The sequence below is a fragment of the Apus apus genome, chromosome 1 (genome assembly GCF_020740795.1).
Source record: "Apus apus isolate bApuApu2 chromosome 1, bApuApu2.pri.cur, whole genome shotgun sequence".
Lineage (NCBI taxonomy): Eukaryota > Metazoa > Chordata > Aves > Apodiformes > Apodidae > Apus > Apus apus.
The window spans coordinates 155742871-155769313 of NC_067282.1; the positions used below are offsets into that span (position 1 = coordinate 155742871).

At 43.3% G+C, this 26443-nt stretch overlaps 3 protein-coding genes across 4 annotated transcripts; all 3 read right to left on the bottom strand.

Annotated features, from left to right (window-relative positions):
* Positions 1-3288: 3288 nt before the first annotated feature.
* SMCO3 (single-pass membrane protein with coiled-coil domains 3) lies at positions 3289-7847 on the bottom strand. 2 transcript variants are annotated; one of them, XM_051624636.1, is made up of 3 exons: positions 7574-7847; positions 7005-7059; positions 3289-4876 (listed from the first exon to the last, which is right to left on the bottom strand). In XM_051624636.1, exon 3 carries the CDS (start codon positions 4860-4862, stop codon positions 4185-4187), a length of 678 nt encoding a protein of 225 aa, XP_051480596.1. In that variant the 5' UTR covers positions 4863-4876; positions 7005-7059; positions 7574-7847; the 3' UTR covers positions 3289-4184. The 2 variants fall into 2 exon arrangements, with proteins under 2 accessions (XP_051480596.1, XP_051480606.1); XM_051624646.1 differs by having other exon boundaries at positions 3289-4879.
* Positions 7848-12359: 4512 nt separating this feature from the next.
* On the bottom strand, positions 12360-16849 carry ART4 (ADP-ribosyltransferase 4 (inactive) (Dombrock blood group)). Its single transcript, XM_051624597.1, is given in 4 exon segments — positions 12360-12804; positions 13585-14073; positions 14076-14310; positions 16766-16849. Coding segments are annotated over 4 exon segments (903 nt in total). The 3' UTR covers positions 12360-12709.
* A 2356-nt stretch (positions 16850-19205) lies between these two features.
* Positions 19206-26443, bottom strand: LOC127387137 (osteocalcin-like). Its single transcript, XM_051625126.1, has 4 exons — positions 26270-26443; positions 23843-23878; positions 21855-21924; positions 19206-20348 (listed from the first exon to the last, which is right to left on the bottom strand). The coding sequence occupies exons 1-4, from the start codon at positions 26334-26336 to the stop codon at positions 20219-20221; spliced, it is 303 nt and encodes a 100-aa protein (XP_051481086.1). The 5' UTR covers positions 26337-26443; the 3' UTR covers positions 19206-20218.

The following is a 26443-nucleotide window of genomic DNA, read 5'->3' on the forward strand; positions in this document are numbered from 1 at the left end:
TTTAACAGGGACTTATAAAAAGATGGGACAAACTTTTTATCAGGGCCTGTTGTGATAGAACAAACGATAATGGTTTTAAATTAAAAGAGGGTAGACTCAGACTTGGTATTGAGAAATTTTTTTACAGTGTGGGTGGTGAAACACTGCAACAGGGTGCCCAGAGCGGTGGTGGAAGCCACATTCCTGGAAACATTCGAGGTCAGGTTAGAATGGACTCTGGTCAGCCAGACCTACTTGAAGATGTCCCTTCTCACTGCAGGAGGTTGGACTAAATTACTTGTAAAGGTCCCTTCTAACCCAAACCATTCAATTATTCTGTGATTCAGTGTGGGTTTTGTTGAGTTTGGCCTGAATTGAGCACTACTCCCCTGTTAGTGTGTCTGGCATTTCTCTGCTAGGCTCACGTACTAGCTGCTGTTTCAGGGCACTACTGGACAAATGACTGGTTAATGTTCCTTGGGCAGCTTGGCCGTACAAAGAGAACAGGAGAGCTAGTTTGGTCCCAGCAGGGATCACAGGATCTACTCTGTTACTTGTCTTTTCCTGCAACTCCCCTGCCATGGAAGCCCCTGCAGTAAACTGATGACCAGCATTCAGCAGAAGCTGGTGGACACTTAGTGGGAGCTGCTTGGCCTTGTTGCCCAAAGTGCCTGTCTCAGCGAAAGTCCCCAGACATGTGAAGAAGCAGGATAAAGATAGATGGAACATCTCCTTGGATACCAGTTGTATCACTGTGAATAAGGAAGGGGCAGGTAATAAAGTGTGGGTGCAGGCTTAAAGAATTAAAGTGTTGGAAGGTGTAGCAAGGATGTTTTCCTATGCACTAATGCACCTGGGAGCAGAGATGGTCTGATCTCTGAGCGGTATTTCTAGACCACCTGCTCTGGGTGGACAGGCCGTGCAACACAAAATTGTTAACAGTTTTTCAAATCATGGAGACTTGGTTGGCAAGCTTGGAACTTTATGAAGGATCATTGCACAGTGGGTAATAGCAAGACTATAAGCTGTGCTTTGCATTAATACCCACATTGATCTCAAACTGCACAAAATCCAGGTTAGCCAAGGGTCAGCCCAGGAGCATCCCCAGAGCCAGAGCTTCAAGAGCTCTCAGTGCCTCAGGAGTCTTGCCCACCATGTAAACAGCAGAGTCATCCCCACCTTGTTCCTCTTTGGCCTGTTATTTTGTATTGTTCTTGTCACTAGAAAGAATTTGCTGCAAGGCAAATTTTGGTTGTAACCATCCAGTGTTTCTACACAGGTTTGAAAGCAGAATAGACTGGTTTGGGTTCATTTACAGTTTCTTTTCTTCTTTGGGGCTGTTATTAGGAAGATGCATACTATCCAGTTTTAATTCCTAATCCTTTGTCCACAATAACAGACTGAGCAGAGGGACAATGCTTAAGGGGATGTGATGGTAACACTATGGCCAGACACATCCCTGTTATGTCCCGTGTCACTGGAGAGGAGCACAGCTGTGGCTTTGCAGATTGGCCACGCTTCATGGGGCTTTGGGTCTTCTGTCATGACAATACTGGGCTCAGTGGGGGCAGTGGTACTGCCTCAGCCCTGACTGCTTTCTCCCAACAGTCCTTACAGCAGCCTTCCAGTACCTGAATGGGGCTACAGGAAAGCTGGGGAGAGACTGTTTACGAGGGTGTGTAGTGACAGGACAAGGGGCAATGGTCTTAAAATAGAGCAGGGTAGATTTGGGTTAGATATTAGGAAGAAGATCTTTACAATGAGGGTGGTGAAGCACTGCACAGATTTCCCAGAGAGCTGGTGGAAGCCCCACCCCTGGAAACATTCAAGGTCAAGCTTGAGGATGCTCTGAGCAATCTGATCTGGTTAAAAAGGTCCCTATGCACTGCACAGGGGGCTGGACTAGATGACCTTTAGAGGTCCCTTCCAAGCCCACACATTCGAACAGTGTCTGCTGACTTCGAGCTGACTTGGGAGGACAGCAGTCCACTCACATTTTTCACTTGGTACTTCTGTCACACCAAGAGTCAGCTCCACGGAGTCTTGAGAAGCATTACTAGACTGGTTAACCTCGAACTGGTTATGACATCTTTGGAGGACCAGGTTCAGAGTGCTAGAGAGAGCAGGAATTATTTCTTATTTTGTGGCACGGAGTTTCAGCTACCAAGCAGGAAGAGAGCTAAGCTGTTTCTGCTCCACTGGGTGCTCTCCCTTGCCTCTGGCCAGTTAAATGCATTCTGTGCTCGATTCAAGTATATATCCATCAGTAGTGCAAGTAAAGCCCATTGATTCTCTTATTGCTAGAGTTGGGAGAAAGAGTTTGGGAAGGTCCCAAGCTGAGCAGCAGGTGTTTTATTTTCTTATCTGAAAACCACCTTATTCCATCTAGATGTTGCCATACCCCTCTGTGAGGTTATGCGTGGCTGTCCCAGCTGGCTGGGCTCACGGCTTCCTGCATCATAATAGGAGGGACAAGCTGCCACCCTGCCAGCCTCCAGCATCTTCCAACATTCCACGGGCCTGAGTTCACCTGCCACACCTGCTGTTGTGGGAAAGGCAGTTTTTCCTTTAAGAGCCGCCAGAAACAAGGACTATCAAGAGGTGAATAGAAATTCTGTATTTTTATGTTCCTTATTGCATAGCCTACTTCCCCTGAAATGCTTAGAATTTGTTTTCAAGAAAGTGTGGACAAACTACCTCAAAAGTACAACAGGTTTCTGTTTGACTCCGTTATTCTTGTACAGCAGTGATTGGCAAACTCAAAAAGATACATACCAAGCTGGTGGGGTTTCTTCCTAAATTAGAATGTACATTTGCATATAGGTCAGCAGGAGCTAGGAACTCATGCCTCTCCAACACTCAGATATTGCTGTTTTACTGACTGACAGTCTAGACAAGATCCAAGAGAACTAGACTCAGTTCTAAACTGAGTGTCGCTTGTGTCAGGAGACAGGAAATGTCACTTCTTGGTGAAATGATGCCTCAGGTCACCATGTCACTCACCACAATATCTTGTGTGAGGCAAGCCAGTGCTTTGTGCCTCCTCTGACAGAACAACAAAAAAAACAAAACAAAACCAAAAGCAAAAAAACAAACCAAACAAAAAAAACCCAAACCCACAAGTACAGGAAAGAGAGTCTTACAATATTCTGGTGCATTTTTATTAACTCTTAAATTATCTTCTTTTTTTTTTTTTCCTGCATATCAAAGCAAACCACAGCAAAACAGAGCAAGAGACAGCAAATCATGTTATTGCTTCCAGATTTGTTTTTAAAATATGAAAAATAAGGGCATTTAATATCTGACTGTGAAATGCAGAATCTGCGCATACTCTTGGTACTCCAGCATTGGTGGGACTGTGTAAAGCACTTGAAAATAAATTTAATGCATTAATAGGGCTGTAATCATGCGTGTATAATCCCCTTTCCATCAATAAAGCAGCAACTGTGCACAGAAATAATTAGCTGTGGGTTGGCAGGAGCAGGGACTACTGAATATAAGAGGGTATTGACAGCCGGGCATGGCTGGAACACTGCAGCCAGTGGAAACTCAGCTGTGGGGCAAGGTTGTGTTTGCCTGTAAATTCGTGTTTTTCTTACATGCTAATCTACTAGGATTAGTGTTTACTTAAAGATCTCTGACTGGCTCCTTAGGCGGGGATGGACCAAGAAACAGCAGTTAAATATGCTTCAGCTACTCCTTTTAAGCACTTACATGAGCAGGGAATTCAGCCTATCCGATTTATCACTAATGCACCTTAACACCTGTGCAACCACAGCTCTCCTGATGAGCCCTCCAGATGCTGACATGGACTGTTTTCATTGAAATTGTTTTCTCCCATCATGTTGTTGTCTTTGATACAGAAACGGAGTAAGAGAAAAATCACACCTTCTCACCACTGCTGTGCCAGCAATTAATATTATTTTCACTAGTACAGTTCAAGGTTATCTACAATGCATTCCAGAAAACAGCTAAAGAAAAGGTGCAAAGTATTTGAAGCATTGCCTCCCAGAAGCACCTGTAAGCCAGTTCCCTATTAGTATATCTCAGTGCTGATTCCCTGATTTGTCACATCTCTTGCTCCACTGCCACTCATAAGAAAAAAAAGCCATCAGTAATTAATTGACCATGATGAATCTAAAAGGTTTCTGCAGGCACAGCTGCTGCAGTCCATGTCAAAGCAGGAGGGAGAACTTAGACTTCATTCACTGAACCTGCTGCCTCACCAAAGAAGTCACTTCGCGTATGGCATGCTGGTACTTTTCTGAGGCTTCTTTGAACTCAGCCAGATGCTTCTCATAGCTTGTCACAGCTGTCAGAAGCTGGTTTCTCTCCACGGCTCCCAGAATGGCATGGAGGATCATTTCAATGCCGAGCCCGAGGATGGTGATGCTGATTCCTCCAAGAACAGATGCCCCGATCTGCGCAAGGAGACTGACGAGCTTGCTCACAGTGAGAGTTATAAGATTGGAGCCAAGCAGTTTGATAGCTACCATCCCTGCTGTTGAGGTCACTTCTCCAAGAACAATGGAAAAAACTTTTTGGGCTATTGCAATTTTCTCCAACTCCGGCTCTTTGATGTCATACAGCTTCTGGTACAGCACAGGCTCCAGCTTTTCCTTCATGTCGCTGTCAATCTTCTGTACCTGATGCTGAATCTCACTCATTGCTTGAATGATAATGTCACAGTTCTCCTTGACAGTGCTGTTCCTTCTCATCTGAATGTAGGTAATGGTACAGCCCAGGTGTTCATTCAGCACTCTAGCCAGCTCATTTGTTGCATGGAAATTTGTGGACATGCAATCAAGCAATTCCTGGTGCAGATGGATCAGTTCTTGCCGTCTCTTGGGGTTGTCTGGGTAAAGGAGGTCACTCAGTGCCATTCTTCAGAAATAGGCTGCTTCAAGAAAGAAAATAAATCTCTTACTCTATTCAACACCCATAACCTCTTAAAGAGCAGTGGAGTGTCCTTTGTCTCTGTCTCACTGGTTCTTTTTAGGCTCAGCAAGTCAAATCTCAAGGCGTAGCTCATTAATATAGAAATCTTAGTTATTTTCTGGGATCTTTAGCCAAATGATTGGAAAAGAACCTTATGAGACACTGAACATACCCAGAGCACCAGAAATAGCTAACAAATATGTAATTAGAAGATTGGTAAAAGGAGCATGGGTCATTTGTCACCTTGGAAACTGAAGAAAGTAGAAGCTGTTCACAAGTTCACAAAAAAATTGAACAATCTAATCAGCAAAATCTAAAATAAGCTGTTGAAATGACAGGCCTGTTCTAGACCAACTGTTGTATCAGCCAATTTATTTTTTTTTTAAATTTTATTTTTTCATTTAGTGGCATCTGATTTTTAACAATGTCAGCGTTTGACTCAGGTCCGACAACAATGTTCTCGATCCCCTCCCCCTCCCACCCAGGTAGGGAAGGAGAGAGAGAAAAAGAAAGAGACTTGGCTGGATTGAAAACTAAACTACACAGTTTTAATTAAACACTAATTAGCGATATAAAAAAATATCTACAATTCTATACAGATATGTTCAGGTATGTGCAAGAGCCTCTTGCCTCCTCCCACCCCCAGCAACTCCCACCACACTCCCCTGAGCTGGAACAGGTCAGAGAAATCCCGGAGCTGCTGCTGGAGAAAGCAGAGAGTTATGAGGGTCAGGAAGGCTCGAGCCTGGGGGTCGACGGTGCTGGATGGACAGAGTCCTCCCCGGACGCTGGCCATGGATGGGAGAGAAGGGAAGAAGAAGAAAGGAAGGAAGTTGTCTCCTGTGGTCTCTGACCTTCCTCTGAGCTTACGTAGATATATGGGATGGAATATCTCTGGCCAATTTTGCTGTCTGTCTAACTCAGCCTCTTATGGGGGGGTCATAGATCTCCCCGTAGTGTCTGAGCCGGCAGAGTAAAGGTGTGACCTTGAAGATCCAGCAGTTAGAAAAACATTCCACTGTCTTACCAGCTTTAGAAGAACACACTGTTGCTAGTTAAAAGAAAGCTTACTGAAGGGGAAAAAAATCAGTAAAAGGAAAATTGGCTTCATCCTGGCTCAAACCAGGACAAACAACTATGATGACTGGTGAAGTGGGCACAGTCTGTGTGACCACACAGTGTTTTATGCTAGTGTGGCTTATTTCTCCTCACATTCAAGAGAAAATGTTACTATCTAAGCATGCTGTGTTTATACTAATAAAACCACACTGGGAATTCTTACGGAATAGTAAAATTATCTATGATAAATCCATCCTAACCTATATCAGCTTAAACACGTCTCTCACTGTGTTTTTTTCCCTGATATTTAGCCCCTTTTCCCTCACTGTTTATTCACCTCCAAATGCTGTAATCAGCTGTCACTGGCTTGCCAGCAAACAAGTATATTTAATACATTTTTCTTCATCACCTGTATGTCAATGCAGAGTCTGAGTGACAGTTACCAGTGATCATGGAGTTACTCCTCATCACTAAGCTTCTGTAGCCAACTCTGCCACTTACTTTTAACCCATCACCAGCTGCAAAGTAAAAATACTTTAGCATTATTTTGGCTTAAATCCATGTGTCTTGCTTTGCTGCAGGGGCACAATATGAATGAGTAAGATGACTTCTTTCTGTTAGTACTTTTGCATTCTCAGCCCTCTTACTGCAAAACTGGGCCACTTTTATGCAGTGCTTTACATTTTTCCAAGATAAATCTCATTGTGCTGTGGTGCCGACATATCACAGTCACAGCTACAAATAGTTTTGTGTAGGAGAGTAGCTAGATTTTTCTTCATAAATTATACCCTCGTGTCACTATGGTCCTTTGTAGTTCTTGCAGTATCTGCTAACTGCAAATCATCTGACACTGACCCAGCTGTATTTTACTAAACACACCCTCCCCCACAAGATCACTGTAGAAAAACAGAATTATTTCAACAGCCCCATAGCCAGCTTTTAGTCTCGGTGTTGAAATACAAACCAGTCTGAATATAATTTTTTCCCCAGTATTTTGCACAGCACTGTACATTTCTTCCAGCCCTTACCTTGTAGCTCTGTCAAGAGAATCAACTCTTCAACACATCTTCCTTTTTCTTCAGGCTGGAGGGAACAAAGTACATATAGAGGAAAGATTTGTGATTTTCAGGAAACATGAAGCTATGTCAATGCTGAGGTCTGATTTCATATCAGTCCTGCCTCAGGCATCTTGCTGGCTTGCTCTCAGACTTAATGTGATAATAGATCCTTCCCACTCCAATCATGTTTTGTTGAAAGGTCGTTTGTTTTTCCTTATTTGCAGAAACTGAGGAGACAGAATGTTCTAAGAGGAGTAGCACTTCAATATACATTCTACATACTAGACAGGTGTGGAAGAAACTTTTAGCATCTATTCTTTATGCATTATTATTTCAGCTTCCTACTGACTCCTACTCTAGATTTTATGTCTCTTAATGGTAAAATTGCCTCTCATTTTTCATATTAACACTTTTGCTAACTCTTACATTTGTTTTCTAGAATTAGGCAGGCCACATATATTTCCATATTTCTGACACTTTCTTCAGCTCCAGGGAGATTTTCTCCAAAAGCATTTCAATTAAACACTTAGAGTGCTTACCTGATTTTTGTCTGAGGGCTCCTGCAATCAGCTGAAATGTGTATGGGACAGTGACTACATGCTCCTTCCTCTGTGTTTCTCTGGTGGTTTCCAGCAGCATGTGATGAGTTAGGGATCCAGAGGCTGGACTTCAGCAGGGTCCTGATGCCTGCCTGCTAATTAATTCTACTGTGTGACGTTTACCCAGATTCATCTCATTTTCTTTCTCCTTTCCCATTCCTTCCAATTTTAACAGGTTTCAGTTTATTTTATGCTAGTTCCCAATTGTTCCAAACACTTCTTCTGGAGAGAAGAGGTGCAGCATGAAGCCTTCAGCCTACAACAAAGGTGCCATCACAGGTACCTACAACCATGGCTGAAAGGGAATGGTATTGCCTGCTGTTTTCAGAATAGAAAACAAGTAGGACAGCACTTTTCATTCATATAGATACAGGATTGAGTTTTTTTCCCGGGTCATAAAAAATTCTATTCCTTGTAAGTATAAACAACACTCATACTTGCAGCTTTTCCTTGAAATTATGACTTGTTGCCATGATGGGTTTTGTACATCTGCAAATTATGGAAAAAAAGAGTTAAACAGTCCCACACAAATAGACAAATATATATCACAGACAGTGAAGACAGGCTTTGTCTGTCCCAGCAAGACAAGCTTGTACTTCTGCCTTCGTCCAAGCTAGACATCTTTCATGCTCTGCTTCTTAGAAAGATGGACCTTCTGCTCACCAGGCTCTGGTCACGAGTGATGCCTCCCCAGGAGGGAATGGTTGATTTCTCAGATGAGAGTAAAAGATCAACTGTAAAACAAGTACTCTACAGTTGCCAGCTTGTTTATCTCTGAAAGCTGAGCTATTGTTTTCAAACCAGAACCAGAGTACTGAATTTCCATTGTTTTCAGAGCTGTTGGCATGAGAAGATGAGCTGAGAATGAAAACGCTAATGATTTAATTATTACATTTCTTCCAGTGTTAATTATTTATGACTTGTGCTATTAACTGATAATGCCATGTAGTCCTGAAATGCTCCTTCCAATATTGGACTGAATTGAATTGATCAGTCTGGCAACTGCCTCTGTCACATTCCGTAGGCTCAAAACTGATTTCAGGTCTTCAAGATTTGCAATGGCTGCATATTCTTCTCTTCCAGAGTCTCTATCATTTGGAATATGACAGAAAATAATTTAAATAATAAGCAAACAGTTTTGTTCCTGCTTTATTCTAGGTCTTTAGGGAAGATTAATAGCAATAGTTTCAGACCTATTAATTCTGAGGGGAGCACTTCATCTGGAGTGCCTGTCACCTTTCTTTGCTGTAAGTTGCCAGATCCTCTCTTCTGATGCCACGAGAGTGGAAGAAGTGGTGTGGAGCCCCAGAGCCAACTCTGGCTGAACTTCAGTGGAGACTGAAATCAACTTTACTATTTCACACAATTTCAGATCACTTTTTGCCATATTAAGTGAAAGAAGGAAGAGGCAGAGGGTTGAGCTGAGCACGGAGAAAAAAGTCTTTAAAAAGTATGAAGTGAGATAGGAAGCTGCAACTGCTTGGACACATCTAACTGCATATCTAGCAGTAGCAATAGCTGACAAAACATGCATGCTACAACTGGTCTGCCTTCCCAGGGCTCTAGCACAAGCAAAGACAACATCAGGAGCAGTCCCTCAGTCACGTGCTGCCCCAGGAATGTGCCTGCAGTTGACCTTGGGAGAACTCTTAGGTGCAAGCAGTATGTAACTTCCGTAGAAGTCAGAATGGTAACGAGGGGAGCACAAGCAAGGAGAGTGTTTTGTGCCTTCATTTGTCAAGGCATTCTTGCAACTTCTAGCTGCATGAACTGATAGGTATGGGTCACTTCACAGGAAACTGTAGCCTAACAAAACATTGCGCTACTCACCGTTCAGTCGCTTTGCCTCTTGAATGTAGTGGTCTGGTGTATTTGACTTTGCTGTGTCTGTTCTTCCCTCTCCAGAATATGAGTTTAATTGTGTCGATTTTTCTAAGGATGATGTAAAGTATATTGTTTGCTAGGGCTCCCATAAATTTACCAATAAGCACAAAAAGGCAAGAACAATTCACTTATAGCACTTCCATTCCTTTTCAGATTGCATGCTGGAGGTCAGTGTCACACTTCCTCCAGCCATAAGAGTAACAATACTTGCAGCTGTTTATGCCATATTTTGCTGGTCTTCTTGGTAAGACCTCTGCAAAGGCTGACAAAGAGCTTTTTCTGTGTTTTCCAACTGTAGTGTCTTGGGTCACAGTGAGTCAGGTGGGTTGATGATTTGTAAAACTGGTTTCAGAAATGCAACATTCTAGGTGAAAATATATCAAATTTTATTTTCATGTTTCTTCTGGATTTCCTGTGTTTGCTTTTCAGAGTCAGACAGCACTCCAGAAATGTTATCCCGCCTCGGTTTTAAGAGTGATGAAGACAGGCTGGTCAGTGCTGGCCAGACTCTGCATGACTTGGTGTACATGTATGTCTCCTCAAGCAACAAAACATTCCGACTCCTCAATGCGCATCTTGGCACCAACTTCCCCATCATGTCAGTAAAAGAAAACTTCAGCATTAAAGAGAATATGCAGCTCCTGGTCAGTGCTTTGAAAGAGGTGCAAGCAGCTGTGGAAACAAAAGACAAAGAGATGCAGAAAAGCATCAGCCACAGTTTGCCTGCTGAGGTTGCTTGTCCCAGCACCTCCCTGCAGGAGAAGATCGCTGCAGCAAAGGAACTTTATGAGAATTACAAGGGGGTTGTAGAAAGCTTCATGGTTGTATTCATTGCAGTGATACTGAAACATGACAATTTCCCTGACACAATCGAGTCTGCTCTTCATCAGTTAATGAGTTCACCTGCATTATCCCTCCAAGTATCAGAACTTCTCATAGACTATTCTGATATTGCGAAGAGTCTGCAACCAAATGAGACACTAAGTACCACAGAAGCCAGCTCTTCTTCGAGTGGAGCATCACAACAGCTCGAGCTTCTCTCTCTACCCGCCTCCTCTTCAATTCTTCTTTTTCTACAGAGTATCCTTCAAGGACATGGATCTGTAAAGGATAGTGTGAAAATAGCAGCTGACTACTTAGAGGAGGCTTTCAGAGTTCTGAAGCCACCTTGTGAAGAATTTGAAACCTTTGTTAAAATGATTGAAGCCTGTGTCCCAGTGATAACACATAAACAGTGAGAGACATAAATGTGCTGATGTGTCAGAAAACCATCTTGTTTCCTGTAATTCTTACATAGGGAAGAGTTTAAGGATGTTTGAACACACATACAAGAGGTATCCACAGCAGCCGCTTCTAGTATTTTCATTAGTTTTTTGAAATCTGGGTTTAGTATCTTTGAGTATTTAGGGGTCAAAATCAAGTTCTGACAACTCATTTGAAATCATCAGTAAACAAAGAACAACAAGAAAGAACAACATATGAATAGAAAACAAGCTCATAGTAAAATAGTCCTGTATTAATCTGGTTTAGCTGTCTGGGCAAGCATGTCTCAGGATTTCAGGGACAGTAGTACAGTTTCACAGAACATGTTACTGGGTTTTAGATAATTAGATGATGGCCTCTGTCATTACAGCCACCTAATTATGATACCCAAGATGCTGAGCCTCAGACTCTTCCATTTAATCTGCTAAAACCTGAAGACATCCATATGTCTTAAGTGCTTACATTTCTAATGCTAATATTTCTTGAGTGCCCAAGTTCCGATTCCTTGCCACAGAATTTCTAAGGGAATGCTATCACCAAGTTTGTTTGGCGCTGCTCTGAGGGTGAAGCAGTTCACATGGGTGCATTTGTCTGTCCTTAATTTTGATTAACCAGCTGATCAGCAGCTTGTGCAGTGCTCCTACATTCAGATGTCATATCAATAGCTAACTTGTTGCTTACTGTTTTGCACAGGGGGTGGTGTAGACAGAACTCCAGCTTCCTGCAAAGATCAGCAGTGTCTGAAAGCTGGGATGATTTGTGAAATGCATCCATGAGTTTCAGTTCAATTATCTGATTACTCCACTGCAAAGTTAAATCATCATGACCAGTCTCCTTGGACCAGTGAGATAGCCTCTCTGACTGTAGCCTCAAGCCCAGGGCTAATGTCAGTGGGGGTGAGGGACCAGGGGCAAAGAAGCAAGCAAAGTATATTGGAAAGGGGAATTGCAGACAGAAAATGTTTCTTATCATTTCCACACTGTTATTTTTTGGAGATGAAAGAAGTTTCTAGGTCTTCTGGCTTGGTTGTCTAAAGCTCCAGAAGAGCTAAATGAACACACAGAAGTGAGGGGAGTCTATAGCAGAAGTTCCAGTTCCAATTTGTGATATTGATTCAACCTCTGGCATTACACATTGCAGACCATCAAAGTAGAAAGGCACATACATGAATGTTAGTCACATCCAACACTCTATGAAGACAGGCATGTTCATGATGTTCCCCTTCATTGCTGCATGAAATGACCAACATGTGTTCATCTGCCACTAGAGGACTGTTATGAACATATGATCTACCTGAGTTTTTCAGAAGAAATGCTATACTTCAACATGAAAGGTGAAGACAGGCATGACACATCTCATGATCCTCTGCTGCTAAGTTCATGTCTCCAGGCAGCTTTATATTTCTCTCCCCCATGTGTGAGATGCAGTCAGCTGGAGATGAGAGCTATAGCTTTGTTACATGGGGTCATGCAGTGGGGAAAGACTGCTATGCAGCAGTCACAGACCTGGATGTTCCCTGGGAGCCTGCCCCCAAAAATGACATGCAAAACTGCACACTAACTCGTTCAGCTGCAGCACCATGGTGCCTTTTTGCACCCCACAGACAGATTCTTTCTCTCAAAAAAATAAAGGTACTAAGAGGTCTGTAAAGAGTCCAGAGTCCATGTGTGTCTTTCCTGAATGCCTACGGTGAAGGGTGTCACTGCCCTGCTCTTCAGGGTGGCCATAGGTAACTCCTCTCCTACCTGAATGGGTCCAGAGAATGTCTGTTTTGATTAACTAAGTTGATTGTTCCAGTGGCTGGAAAGCTGTAGCTGAAAGCAAAGGGAAGGTTGAACCTTCTGTAACAATAGGAATTCCAAAGACTGACTTCCTGTGAATTCTTCTTAGCCACTATTCAAATGTACATCTCTGGATGCAGGCAGACAATCAGTCATCGCAGGCCAAACACATGAAAACTCCAACTACACTGAGCAGAATGGCAGAGGCAAGGGCAGTGGAACCACCAGTCTTGTTTCTTGAAGCTGAAAGAAAGTCAAAAGAGGGGTCATTTAGACCTCTTTTTGGTTGCCTAAATCTTTCTGCACTTTCTAACATAGTCTTTGCCCAGAAGAGCCTTTTATTCAAGTCTACTTCCTACTCTGGCTTAGGTCCAGGCACAACCTCTCATTCTGAATTGCTGTTTTGTATGGAAAGGTTGTATTGACACACTATTTTTCAGAAAGATAATAGCAAGGGTCCTGTATTGGTGGTGGACTCGCAGAAGGACAGGGCTGTGGAACAGGCCCAGTGAAGTCTTCCAGCACAGAATAGTTATCTGTGTAGCCCGGATACTCACAGTGTGTGCTTTGCCAAAGGATACCTTTCTTCCCTTCTGCCACATGAGAGAGAACATGACTAAAGCAGCAATATTTTTGTCCTGAGGCTTGAAGTGTATCAGCCTTGCAAGCCACCAGAATAAGTATCTGAATTCAAGCTGCCTGCAAATCTCATCTGCCCATGCAGGAGGAATGTTGAGGACCCAAATACTACCATATCCTTCAATGGCAGATGGGATAAATGGAGGCTACAGAGAACCCTGAGACCTGCTGTGTATCATATAGTTTCATCTCTATTGAAACATGAGGTGTTCCCAGGTTTCATGACAAACAGATGAAAACTGTGTCATGTAAGTGAACATAGAGGCCAAGATACAGATTTGGCCTTGAGTGTGCCCTATGTAGGTGCAGATGGTGAAGGCTTCTTGGGGTGCTTGAGACCAGCCTGTCTTGTGCCTCCTCTACATGAACAGCTATGTACAATACCTTCCACAAGCTGGCAGTGGTACTTGCTGTAGTTCCCCACAGAATGCAGATGCAGACGGTTATCGTGCTGTGTCCGAAAGAAGCTTTTTACAAGGAATATCTCGTAAGGGGCAATGAGGACTTCCTTCTCAGACGTGTAGTAAGAAAAGCCTTGAACAGCTGCACTCAGGCAAGTGGTCAATGTGAAAAGAGTTTCATTCCCAAACCTCTGGGCTTCATTCCGGTGGCGAGAGGTAGAGGTGAAAAGACCAAATTGCACCCTGCTGCCTACTGTGGCTTCTATATGTAAGTCTTTCACCCCCCTGTGCACTTGATAGCACTTACGTTTCCCCATGTTCTCCTTGCTGCTCTGCCATTCCTTCATTATCTGGATAGCAGTTGTTAGGTAAAAGTGAAAATATTTGAAAGTGAAGTTGTGTCTGTAGTGCTCTGGAGAGCTTCCTGCTGTAGATGTGGCCCAGTTCAGCTGTGAGTGCAGGGAAGAGTTCAGGTGAAAGCCGTGAGGACTATGGCATGACTCTCAAGCATCTCCCTCAGGAGACCTACAGACCTCTTTAAGAAAGCCTTCTGAGCCTCCTTCCAGAGACTCAAGTAGTCCTTTTTAGTAGCTATTTCCTTTTGGAAATAGTCTCCTCGCTCCAGTTCTTCCATCATCTGCTCTCTGCACCCCAGATACTGGCCATCAAAGGAATTCAGAGCCATATCCATCATAAGGTGGGACACAGCCTGCAACATAAAACCAAATGAAGATTAGCATCAGGAGTGTGTTTCCAGATGTGTGCAAGCCAAGTTTTTCCCTACCCTCTACTTATCTCTTTGCCTTTATTGGCAGAGCAAGCACAGCAGGTAAGCACTTTTGACAAGATCTTCCAGAGCAACCTCAGGTTATTGTCCAAGCCTCACCTAAGCCAAATGCCAGCTGAGACACCAGAGTTCTTATTTGATGTGGATCAGTGGCATTAAAAACTTCAGGAGAGCAAGGCTCTAGAGCTTGGACCCATGATCCGTTCATTTCAATATTCCTCTCATTATTAATAAGTGGTTGTGAAGAGGAAAAAGGAAGTGAAACAATGTGCTAGGGACAGTGCAGCCTGAACGCTCCCAGAAGTTAATTTCTTTTTCCTGTCTTGTACCTCTGGGACATGTTTTGGCTCCAGATAATGATGTTCAGCAAAGGACAGTATAGTAGCAGTGTGCCAAAACTTTCGTTCATCCAGTTAGGCTCAGTGAGGCCAGCTGGACTTGTCATGGAAATAACATCAAACACACAAGTAAGGATTTACACGGTGAGGTGCTATAAAATGAAAGTAACTTCTGATATATTTTGCCTATGAAGCAAGATATTATCTGTTTCTACCATTTCTAATTAATAAAACCCTTGTGCAATAAGAACTAAGAAATGGTTTTAGTTATGACATTGCTCTTTTTAGCCTCCTAGTAGATTAGTCAAGTACTGTAGTCAGTTGATAGCTGAATTCTACAAGTAGAATAGGTGGATAGATGATGGTAGGGTGGTAGATGTGGTTTGTCTTGATTTCACTAAAGCATTTGACATTGTCTCCCACAGCATCCTCGTAGATAAGATGAGGAAGTGTGGTCTTGATGATCAGGTAGTGAGATGGATTGTGAACTGGTTGAAAGGAAGAAGTCAGAGAGTTGTGGTCAATGGGACAGAATCTAGTTGGAGGTCTGTGACTAGTGGAGTCCCTCACGTGTTGGTACTGGGACGTTTTCATCAACAGCATGGATGAGGGAACAGAGTGTGCCCTCAGCAAGTTTGCTGATGACACTAAACTGGGAGGAGTAGCTGACACACCAGAAGGCTGTGCTGCCATTCAACGAGACCTAGACAGGCTGGAGAGTTGGGCGGGGAGAAACTTGATTAAATTCAACAAGGGCAAGTGTAGAGTCTTGCATCTGGGGAAGAACAACCCCACATACCAGTACAGACTGGGGGCTGACCTGCTGGAGAGCAGTGTAGGAGAAAGGGACCTGGGGGTCCTGATGGACAGGAGGATGACCATGAGCCAGCAGTGTGCCCTTGTAGCCAAGAAGGCCAATGGCATCCTGGGGTGCATTAGAAAGGGTGTGGTTAGTAGGTCAAGAGAGGTTCTCCTCCCCCTCTATTCTGCATTGGTGAGGCCACATCTGGAATATTGTGTCCAGTTCTGGGCCCCTCAGTTCAAGGACAGGGAACTGCTTGAAAAAGTCCAGCACAGAGCCACAAAGATGATTAAGGGAGTGGAACCATCTCCCTTACGAGGAAAGGGAGCTGGGACTCTTTAACTTGGAGAAGAGGAGACTGAGGGGTGACCTCATCAATGTTTACAAATATGTTAAGGGTGAGTGTCAGGAGGATGGAGCCAGGCTTTTTTTAGTGACGTACAGTGATAGGACAAGGGGCAATGGGTGCAAACTGGAGCATAGGAGGTTCCATGTAAATATCAGAAAAAAACTGTATGACAGTTATATGACAGTGACAGAGCACTGGAACAGGCTGCCCAGAGAGGTTGTGGAGTCTCCTTCACTGGAGACATTCAAAACCTGCCTGGACAAGTTCCTGTGTGATGTGTTCTAGCTGATCCTGCCTGGCAGGGAAGTTGGACTAGATGACCTTTTGAGGTCCCTTCTAACCCCTAGGATTCTGTGATTCTGTGATTCTGTGATTCTCACTTCATCTCAAATATTCAACCTAGACACATGACCAAATCGATACCTTTCTTAGTTGCTGAAGTTATACTGGCCCATAAACTATACAGGGATTCAGTTTAATTTTGAATTATCCCATAATTGCTTTGAGGGAAAGCTAAAAAAGGAATAAAGCAATATTGTCACTGTACTATCCATCAATACACTGCTTTTGTCAGAGCCTCGACTGACACAGGCTGGAAAATGAGAGAAACAATTTCATAGGATTTACTCACAAACACACTCTGGAAAACCATCTGGCTCCAAATAAGAGGAAATTTTCAACACAGTAGTTAAAAGGAATAAAGACTGGTAAGTAATGGAAAAGAGCAACTGAAAGCAGAAGAATTTAAGCTGAACCCATGCTCCTTAAATTACATTTCAAATTTAAATTAAAAAAAAATAAATTTAAAAAAATTAAAAATGTTTATTTCAGTAGGATGAGTAATTTCAACATTTCAATTTTTAAAAAAGTATTTTACCCCCTTCTTACCAGCCTTTGCAAGAAGATCAGCAACAGACGGGTGGCCAGCAGCACTGTCATCCTGGGGTCCACTCAAGACACTGTAAAGAACATTGAGCTCAAGTAAAGGTCATTTACAGCTGTTTAATTCCCTTTTTTCTTGAACAGGAAAATTCTGCAGTTTGTAATTTGCACTCAGGTTTTGGTGACAATTCTTCAACTAAAGATCATTCACCAGATTCTTGCAGCAATTCAGAAGTTGTTCATCAAACCAAACAAAATTTGCTGGCAGATTGTGCCCCTAGGGAAGGGTCTGATTGTGCCAACTCCAGCTGGTGCACGTGTCCTTCATCTTGATAATTCTCTTTTGTTCTTGCAAAAAGGAAGAAAACTCAGGTTTCAAGAAGTCTAAGGCAGTTTTCTTCTGAGGAGTGACATGTCAGGATGAGGTGGAGAGCACTCCTTGATCATGAGCTTGTAAAGCCCTTTTAGAGAAGTGCAGACCTCTGATAACACCAACACAGAAATGCAGAGTAGGTTGGAATCCCTGGATTCCATCTGGAATCAGAGATAATGTAACTGTCCCTCTCCTCCTTAGCTCCCCCTGGTTTCTAATAACATGCTGCCAATCCTATCCTGACACCACTACAGAGTAGCAGCTTGTTGAACTGTTTATGATAAAAATACTCAGAATGAGTGTGTAAATACAGATTCTATACTAATACTAATCCTTCTCTTCTTGCTGCTTTGCAGCCACCATTCCACCTACCTGTGAAGCCCCACAGCCTCTGACAAGTCTTCTTTATGGAAAAAGAGCCAAAAGAATGGGTCAGGACCTCTTTCTGAGTACAGAGAAGTGAAATCTGTTTTCCATTGTCTGCTAGTGACTGGCTGAGGGCAGGGAGCACCTGCAGTCATGGTGTCATACCCTGAGAAAAGAAATGTTTGTGCAGCCCCTTGGATTCTGTGGACAGAGACAATTTGCCTAATATTGCTGAAATAGGATGAGATTATGTGAAGTGTCATAATGGGTTGCTTTCAAAGTGATCTATAACATTGCACTAGATGCTGCTGATAGTGTCGGCAGCCACTGGTGACTCGGGATGATGACATGAAGGATGATGCAAAGTGGTAAGTGTAGCCTGTCTACTTCTCGGAATTGCTCCATCATCTTAGGCTGTTTTTCAGAAAACAGGTCTTCAGGTGCTAAAAGTGAGTCCAGAGAAGGGGTTGTGAGTTGATTCAGAGGCAGCTCTGTCCCCTGTTTGGGTAGAGATAAAAAGGAGCTAAACTAGGATGGGCTCCAATGGGAACTTGGCAATCAAGATTAACAGCCCCACTGGAGTGTCAGAGTTGCTGTCAATGCATCTCCATATAATCCAGTTGCAGATTATGTCTCTATTTTTTCCCTTCTGGACTTTTAATGTGTAATAGTTTGAAGTGAGTGAGGAAGAAAACCCACTGGATTTGCATTTTCAAGATTCAAAAGCAACATAGTGTATTACTTATCACTTATTGAGAAATATAAATGTCCATAAGATGGCAGCAGAAGACTTACAATGCTTCTTAAATCTGCACTGATTAGGTGAAAATCAAGCTGCTACATTCCAGCAGTGAATCTGTAATCTTATTTGTGCACTCAAGTCCCTGAAGGCCATAATGACTTCAGCCCAAACAGAGAACTGGTGACACAGTGCAGATGACATTATCAAAGTCTTCGTGTGCAGCTTCCCAGAAATAATATTTACCAAAAGGGAGAGAAAAGTACAAAACAAGCAGAAAGATGCAAACATAGACAAGAAGCTTGATTTTGGTTTTTGGCAAACACAACCATACAACAACAACAAAGCCCCTAATTTTTCAGTAAAGCAGATACTAGGTTTTCACTAATCTCTCTAGCATTTTTCCTAGGAAAATTTTCACTGCTTTCAATGAGCACTTTGTTCATTTTTATCAGATGGTGTTTGGAGGAGACTTTTGCTTTGGGCAGTGAAGCCCTGTTTGTTTAGCCAAAGGGGAAACCAGTCTCAGGTGTTTGATCATGACAAACAGAGGTACTTATTAACTGTCTTCTCCTTGGCCAACGTCAGCACAGCTGGTGCAAGTCATAGCTTGACATAGCTTGCCTCTTGCAAGGCATAGCAAGAGATACTCACACTGGCACCCATCTCTGTGGACTTATCTTGTGTCCTTACTTCTGGGCAAGGTCTTTCAGAGAAATGCTGAACTCAGTAGATGGTGAATCAGGAAAACCTGGCCCTCACCGTCATGGTATACTGGGATTGTGACCTGAATTTAACTGTAGTCACTTCTGATTCACTCTGGGACACAGGGGGAGGGAGAAGGAAGCCTCATACACCTGGAACCTGCTCTTCAGGGTTCATAGGAAAGGAACAGGCTATATATTTTAGGCATCCCTAACTGCAGATAAAGGGTGTACAGAGGAAAAGAGAGAAGCAGCACACCAACCTGCTTTACATTAGCAGTATTTATTGCAGTAGCGGGGAATAGCTGCACCAGCTTACAGGTAACCAGAGAGATTCAGTCTCTCTCAGTCTCCTGAGGGTCAGCAGTCCCTGTCCTTGGAGATGGGATCTGACATCGACCTCTCAGGGAAGGGAAGCTGACAGAGCACTTCAAGGGAGGCTGTGCAGAAAGTTGCTAACGTCTAATATTCATACTAGAGAAGAGAATGAAGTAGTGCAGAGGGAAAAGGATATGTATATAAATACACACAACTTTTAAATATATATATATGCATATGAGAGAGATAAAAGTGGTCTTGAATAAACAAAATTCTGTCTTTTTGTTTATTTCATAAAGTGTATTGCTTCTTGTTAACTTGCTTGCTTTTTTTGCAACTGTTTATACACTTTTCCCTTCAAGCATAAATACTAAAACATCAGAGAGTAACAGATTTTTTTTTTTTTGTTCTGCTTGGATATATTCAGTTTCACCAGAAACCAGCTGTAACAAAAACAACAAGGCAAGTTTTGTGACAGAATAATCAGAAAACTGATTTCTGTCTATGTCACTGTACTTCCACACTTCTATCTTTGCAAAATGATCCTATACTGGAACACAGTTAGGGTGTTTCTTCTACCTGAAAAGAAGGCAGCCATTCTCCTTTTGTAATCCTCGTGCATTTTACAGAAGACAAAATATCTTGTTATGTTTCTAAGACATACATTGATTTTCTTGAAAAGAGCCACAATTTTTTCATATTGTGTCCTGAGGATTCAAATGGAAGGAGCTTAGACAAGAGTCTTCTAGTGAAGCTGAAAATACAACAAAAGACAACTGAAGAAAAAGGTTTTTGATGAAAGAAAGAAAGAAAGCTAATGCAAGCTCAGCAAGTGGGATAATTATTGCCTTGGTGTCCTGAAGAAGACCCCTGTCTAAACGTTTTTCTTCCTTCCTTCCCACTCACAATCTTCTTTCTCCTGGGGTCCCAAGCAAAATTATGAAGTGACCATCCCATTCTTAGTACCTCCCAAAGAAACGGTTGTAAGCCATGGAAAATCCTATTTGGTCAGAGAGATAGTCACAGGGAGGGTAGTTTTCACAACGCTCATGCATCTGCTCCATTGGACTTTTGTAATACTCAGCATACCTGGAGAAGACAAAGGGAGAGATGCTGTTCTGCAGACTCAGTCTATGTAGCTGGAGAGGTTTCATACTCATGATACTAACATGGGAAGGGTGATTCCTCAAGGTGCCCCAACAGGAGACTTCTCATGGTGAGTTAAGCATCTGTTTACATAGGCATGGACTACTTAATTAATGCTGGAAAAGACTGGAATTGAACTGAACTTAAAGCAATTGCTCTTCAGATTTTATCAGCAAAGGAGACCAGATAAGCAGTTAGGGTGGGAATTTTTTTGTCCCCAATCCCATTCTCCAACTACTCAGGACTCTGTTGTTTATTTTCCATTTTATTTATTTCCTGCTTACCTTTATGTGCTCCCAGTTTCTGCTCACTTTCCTCCTAACCGCTATTTTTCATTAGCTTAACAAGCTTCTTTTAATCATCTTCACTTCTGTTGTTGTTAGCAATACTATCCCCACTCAGCTTTTGTTTTGTCAGGCTAAGCAAGCCCAAACCTTCTAGTTTCAGCTCCACACTCTGGTGCACTCAACTCCTGTTCCAGGCTTGGTTAAGCTTTCCTGCTACAGGAGACGTCCTACCAGTATCTCATTAATTTCTTGATTGCTGTATTGGAAAAACTCTGCAGCACCTTTGAATTCCATTTGTTGTATTTGTATTTCCAGACTAACTTTACCTCACAATCAAAAAATACAGCAAGTTGTCTGTCTACCTCAGACCTTATTGATTAGCATTTGCAGCAGATGCTGCTTGTACGATGCACCACCTGTAGGTGTGCAGCCAGTAGTCAGTACAGTCAGTACAGTTGCTACTACCTAATTTCCTCTTGTGTTTAATCACTGCAGGTTTCAGCATCAGACAGTTCCTCTGCTACATACTCTGATCCTCTCCTATACAGATGGGGCCTCCCAATCTTCTATTATCTAAAAACATTATCCTTCTAGTCCAAAGACAGACTACATGACACAATGGCTTAACAAATTCTTCCAGGAAATACATTAATGTATTAATGACCATTTAGATGACCACAAATTACCCCAAATGTTTATAGCTTAGGATTTCTCCAAATCTCCATGCCTAGGATTTCCACACAGTTTCAGAAAGAACAGCCAACCTGATCTAGCCTCATCCTTGCAACAGGGCTGTGCTTCCTTTCTAGGTAGCCAAAGACAATGACCAAGGCTCGTTACCCTGGAAGTCAGCTCTTACAACCCTGCAGGTTAGAGCAGCTTCCAACTTGTATGCTGTTGTCTCCACTGTTAGCCTAGACAGCTAGTACTGGCTTCCTGGGATGAATAACAGGGTCCAGCTACGAGCTCTCAAAAACATATTTTTGAAAAAACAAGCATTTATCTATCAACGAGTGTCTCCTATAAACTTTTTGCTTCTATACATGAAGGTAGTAAGAGAAATGTACTACAAATGAATGTCTTGTCATTTCCTGTTGCCTTCCCACCCACTCTTCATAACAGGTCCAGAGCTCAGCTCTCAGCCTGACTCCTGAGTTGTTACCATTCATAGAGGCTCGATCTCTTGTGCCTCTTCACAAAGGCATTGGCAACTTCCTTTTTAATCTTGATGCCTACCAAGAGAGAACACAGCGGATTAGAGATGTAGGCCCCTGGCCAACACAAAGCAAAGACCAGTCTAACCTCTGAAATGGGACAATACTCACTTCACAGACGGATTACTCTCACAGCCTATCCTAGTTGCCTATTCATCTCCACCCATCCTCTGGTCCACTCAAAGCCCAACAGCTGAGCTCCTTCCTTTCTCTGATCTGCACATCTGTGCGGAGCAAGGACCTTTACTGTCATAAACTCTATTCCTTTTACCACACAGCAAATGTGCAGAAGGCAGTAATGGCAGCATAAAGTACAAATAAGGAGAAAATTAAGGGAACAACACCCTCTCTTCTTAGCTTGCTTAACTTCTGAGTCTTAGCTTCCTTTCTCAATTTTTACTCAAACTGGGGACAATGTGGGATGCCAGCCACTAGGCCTTAAAAATTCCTATAACGATCCACAAGCAACAGGCAGCACATAGAAAGGTCAATGCTCATGTGTGCAGAGCTCCGTGAAAGGTGAAGGTTATAAAATAATGTCGGTAAACATCACTCAGAGAGAAATACACCCAGGAGGTGTAAAGACCTTGGGGTTCAGGACTTGAGGAACATGAAAGGTCTTTCTGCCATGATAGCATTGGCCTCTGATATCCACTAACACACTGTGTCAGTGCAGTTGTTTATTTGTCCCCTCGGATTCGTGGCTGTGCAAACACCACAGTGCTGTGGAGCAGCCCACAAAAAACAGATAGAGGCACTTCAGGGCTCAGCACAGCCCAGCCTTTCTCCATGGAGTGGACCCACACCAGCAGAGGTGTGCAGAGATGCCGGCACACCAGCAACATAGGCAGCTGCACACCAGCACATGTTTCTGCAGAGCAGTTTCTAAGACCTCTGCCTGTGAGGTGAGAGTGGGTTTTGTGCCCTTCCCTCATCATTGTGCGGTGTTTGATCGTGTTTCTCTTTGGCACCTGACCCCTCTCAAGCAAGCTGGGGTTTGGTTTGGATCAAAATACTGACTACACAGAAACTGCCAATTAATGAGCTGTCAGAAATTACCTTTCCCTGAACACTGTGGAATTTTTTTTCTCTTTCCCAATCTGTGTTTGTGCTGGCTTGCTGGAGAAATACCAGGTTTCATGCTCCACAGCAGCAATGTTATCCTTTCAGGTGTGAGAAAGAAGAGACAGAGAAGAATGAGGGGAATTTTCCATACAGATTTCTGCCAGGATTAGCTTGCTGCAAAAGCAGTGGATATCCCAAGATGTGCAAATCCCCATGTCCCAGGTGACCTGGTAGAGGAGGGACTGCAGCTCAGTAGTAGCTAAGGCAGGCACCTGTTTTCAGGCTCTTCAGCTTGTGGGATTTGGTAAGGATGTCACAGCCTGTTGCTGTGTGTCACCAAACCTTTCTGCTCTATGATCCTGCTTACCAGACTGGCACTCAACCAATCCAAAAGACCAGTGCCTGAATGCCTGGGGGCAGGTTCTGCTCTCTTAATAGACTGGGGACATAGAAGTCACTTTGGTTAATCTCTGAGGCCAGCTTGGAGAAGCAGGAAGACTGACCATGCTGCTCCACCTACATCAACCTGTTTTACACTGCTAACAACTTGCAGGATGTGTCTTGCCTGAGAGGCTACTAGCGTTGTGGATATACAGGCTGTGGCACTAGCACCCCCAGAGCAATGCTAGGCTGCTGGTGCAGGGAGGATGATCTCCCTGCTGTCTCCTGGCCCTATGGCTCTAAAAGGCAGCCCCTCTGTTTACTGCAGGTGGCCTGCACCTCAGCAACTGAACCACTGAGGGAGCAAAAAGGGAGCGGCTAGAGGGACTCAGAACAGCTTTTGTTCATCCCTCAAGCCTCTCAAAGGGAAGAAGGGGAGTAGATGCAGGAGAATGGTGCTGAGCTTCAGTCACAATGATACACTACTCACTGTCAGCACTGGGAGGTCCTGTGGGGTCTTTGGGATCTGGAAGACAGACAGACAGACAGAAATGACTTTGAGAGTCCTCTGCTCCACTCTGTAACTGAATCACTCTGCCTGATGGCTCCCTCCACTTTCCCAAAAGATCTCTTCCTCCCAAAAAGAGTTCTATTAACACCCACCATTTAAAGGTAGACTTCCCCACCACAGCAAAATTAATCTATCATGCCTGGATTTGTTTAATTTAAGCTTCCTCTGAGCCAGATTAAATGACAAAATAAGCATACAACCACTGTGGAAGCTGGAGGAAAGCCTTCCTCCCTCCTCCCCACCCTTGTGTAGAGCAAGGAAGGCTAAAGCTAGGGGACCATTTGAGCAAAACAGCGAATTTGAACAGAACCTGAAGGTAGCTGAGCATCTCTATTTTTGGGAAGAGACATTTCCTTAATGCTAGGGAGAAATCACAAGCCATTGGTGGGGAAGAGAAATAGAGTAAAAAAGTTAGGAACATCTCTGTTCTCACAGCTTTATGGCTCAGGGTTGAGGTACCTGGCTCACCAGTCCTCCCAAGAGGAATTTACACACAGTATTTCTGTGTTCAGTTCTAATCTTAATCCTTACTGCTCCCTGCAAACACCCAAGGAAAGCATTCTCTAAGAGAAATAAAAGGTGTCCTAATCTTGGCGCTCCCACACTGCCCTATTTCACAATTTTTTTCTTCTACTATTTCCCCATACTTTTTTTAAGGAGTGTCAGTTCCACCCAAGTCACCAGGTATTTGGAGTAAGTGTATTTATGGGCAGAAAAAGGACTCTTGAGGACAGAAAAAAATAACAACTGTACTTGAACGAAAACTTTGTGTGAAAAGAATTGTGTATGTTTCTGTTTTTAAGCACTGTATAAATTAATTGAATTAAAAATAAATAAATAAAAATTAGAAGTTACTCCAAGGCCATTAAGCATTCTGAAACATAATAGCAACTGGAAAAAAAAAAAATAAAAAAGCAGATTTATATGCAAGAGTGAAAAAGTGGCAAGAGACTGACAGAAGGAAAAAGCAGGGCCAGGGAGGTGATTCTGCCCCTCTACTCCGCTCTGGTCAGACTGCACCTAGAATACTGTGTACAGTTCTGGTGCTATCAGCAAAAGAAAGATATAGACCTGTTGGAGAGGGTCCAGAGAAGAACCATCAAGATGACTAAAGGCCTGGAGCACCTCTGCTATGAAGACAGGCTGAGAGAATTGGGGCTGTTCAGCCTGGAGAAGAGAAGGCTCCAGGGAGACCTTATAGTGGCCTTCCAGTACTTGAAAGGGGCCTACAGGAAAGCTGGGGAGGGGCTTTTCATCAGAAAAGATAGTGATAGGACAAGGGGTAATGGTTTTAAACTGAGAGAGAGGAGAATTAGGTTAGATATTAGGAAGAAATTCTTCACTATAAGGGTGGTGAGGAACTGGAATGGGTTGTCCAGGGAGGTTGTTGATGCCCTATCCCTGGAGGTTTTTAAGGCAGTTTAGGTGAGGTTTTGTGCAACCTAGTCTAGTGGTAGGGTTCCCTGCTCATGGCAAGGAGGTGGGAACTTGATGATCTTTAAGGTCCCTTCCAACCTTAATGATTCTATGATTCTATGAAAAAGTGAGCAAGCAAAATATATTTGCCAGTATTGAATCATGACGTATGATACCAAAGACTGAGCAAAATTTAACTCTGAGTGAGATAATACAGGAAAAGAGAGTTCCCTCCTGCTCAGCTTCTTTTTTCCTGCTGTAAAGGGAAAACACTTGCTTTTCTGATCTGTCTCACCTTCCTCTCTCTTCATCAACCATAGAGCTGCCACTACATTGCTCTCTCTTCATTGTGAAGGCACTGTCACTAAATCACCTTCAAATGTGGACAACTCCCATTTTTTTAACTACCAATAGAGAACTTTTTTCTTCCATAAGTTCTCCACATCCCACATTTCCCTGCAGTTGAAGGCTGGACTCGGTGCCTGTCTCCATGATCTGACAGCACTCCAGGGCTGGCAGGCACAAAATCCCTCTCCCTCTGGCCAACACAAATCTGCCTGCAGCTCAACCGTCTTACTCAAAACTGAGCATGCAGGATAACTTGGCCGGTTCACCTAAATGCTGAACTATTTAAATACTTAAACATATCAAAATGTTTGAATTCTCTGCTGCAGTTCAATGGTGCAACTGAGGAGGGAGCAGGAGGGGGTTGACTCATGGAAGAAAGTGCCCAGCAAGAGATGAGGCTCTCTGTCTCCAAGCCCTTCCTTATCCATGGCTGTCTCAAGGACAGAGATCTGAAGTTGTGCCATGGCCAGAGATGCACCTCCTCCCCCCAAAGCTGTCTTTCCTAGGCTGGCAGAAGGCTGACTGCAAGATGCAGGGTTGAGCAGCACTCCCAGGAGCCTTCCCAAGAAGATGTCCCCTTACCTTCTCCACAACAGCTGAGGGCTGCCAGGGCCAGAGTCACCATCAGCAGTGCCAACAGATGCCTCATGTCTTCTTTGGCTTCACTGGTCTCCCTAACCTCAGAGCTTTCCTCGAGGTTACTGAAGTTCTCCGGAGCTTGCTTTTGGGCAGCATTTTATATCCTGTGATTGCCTG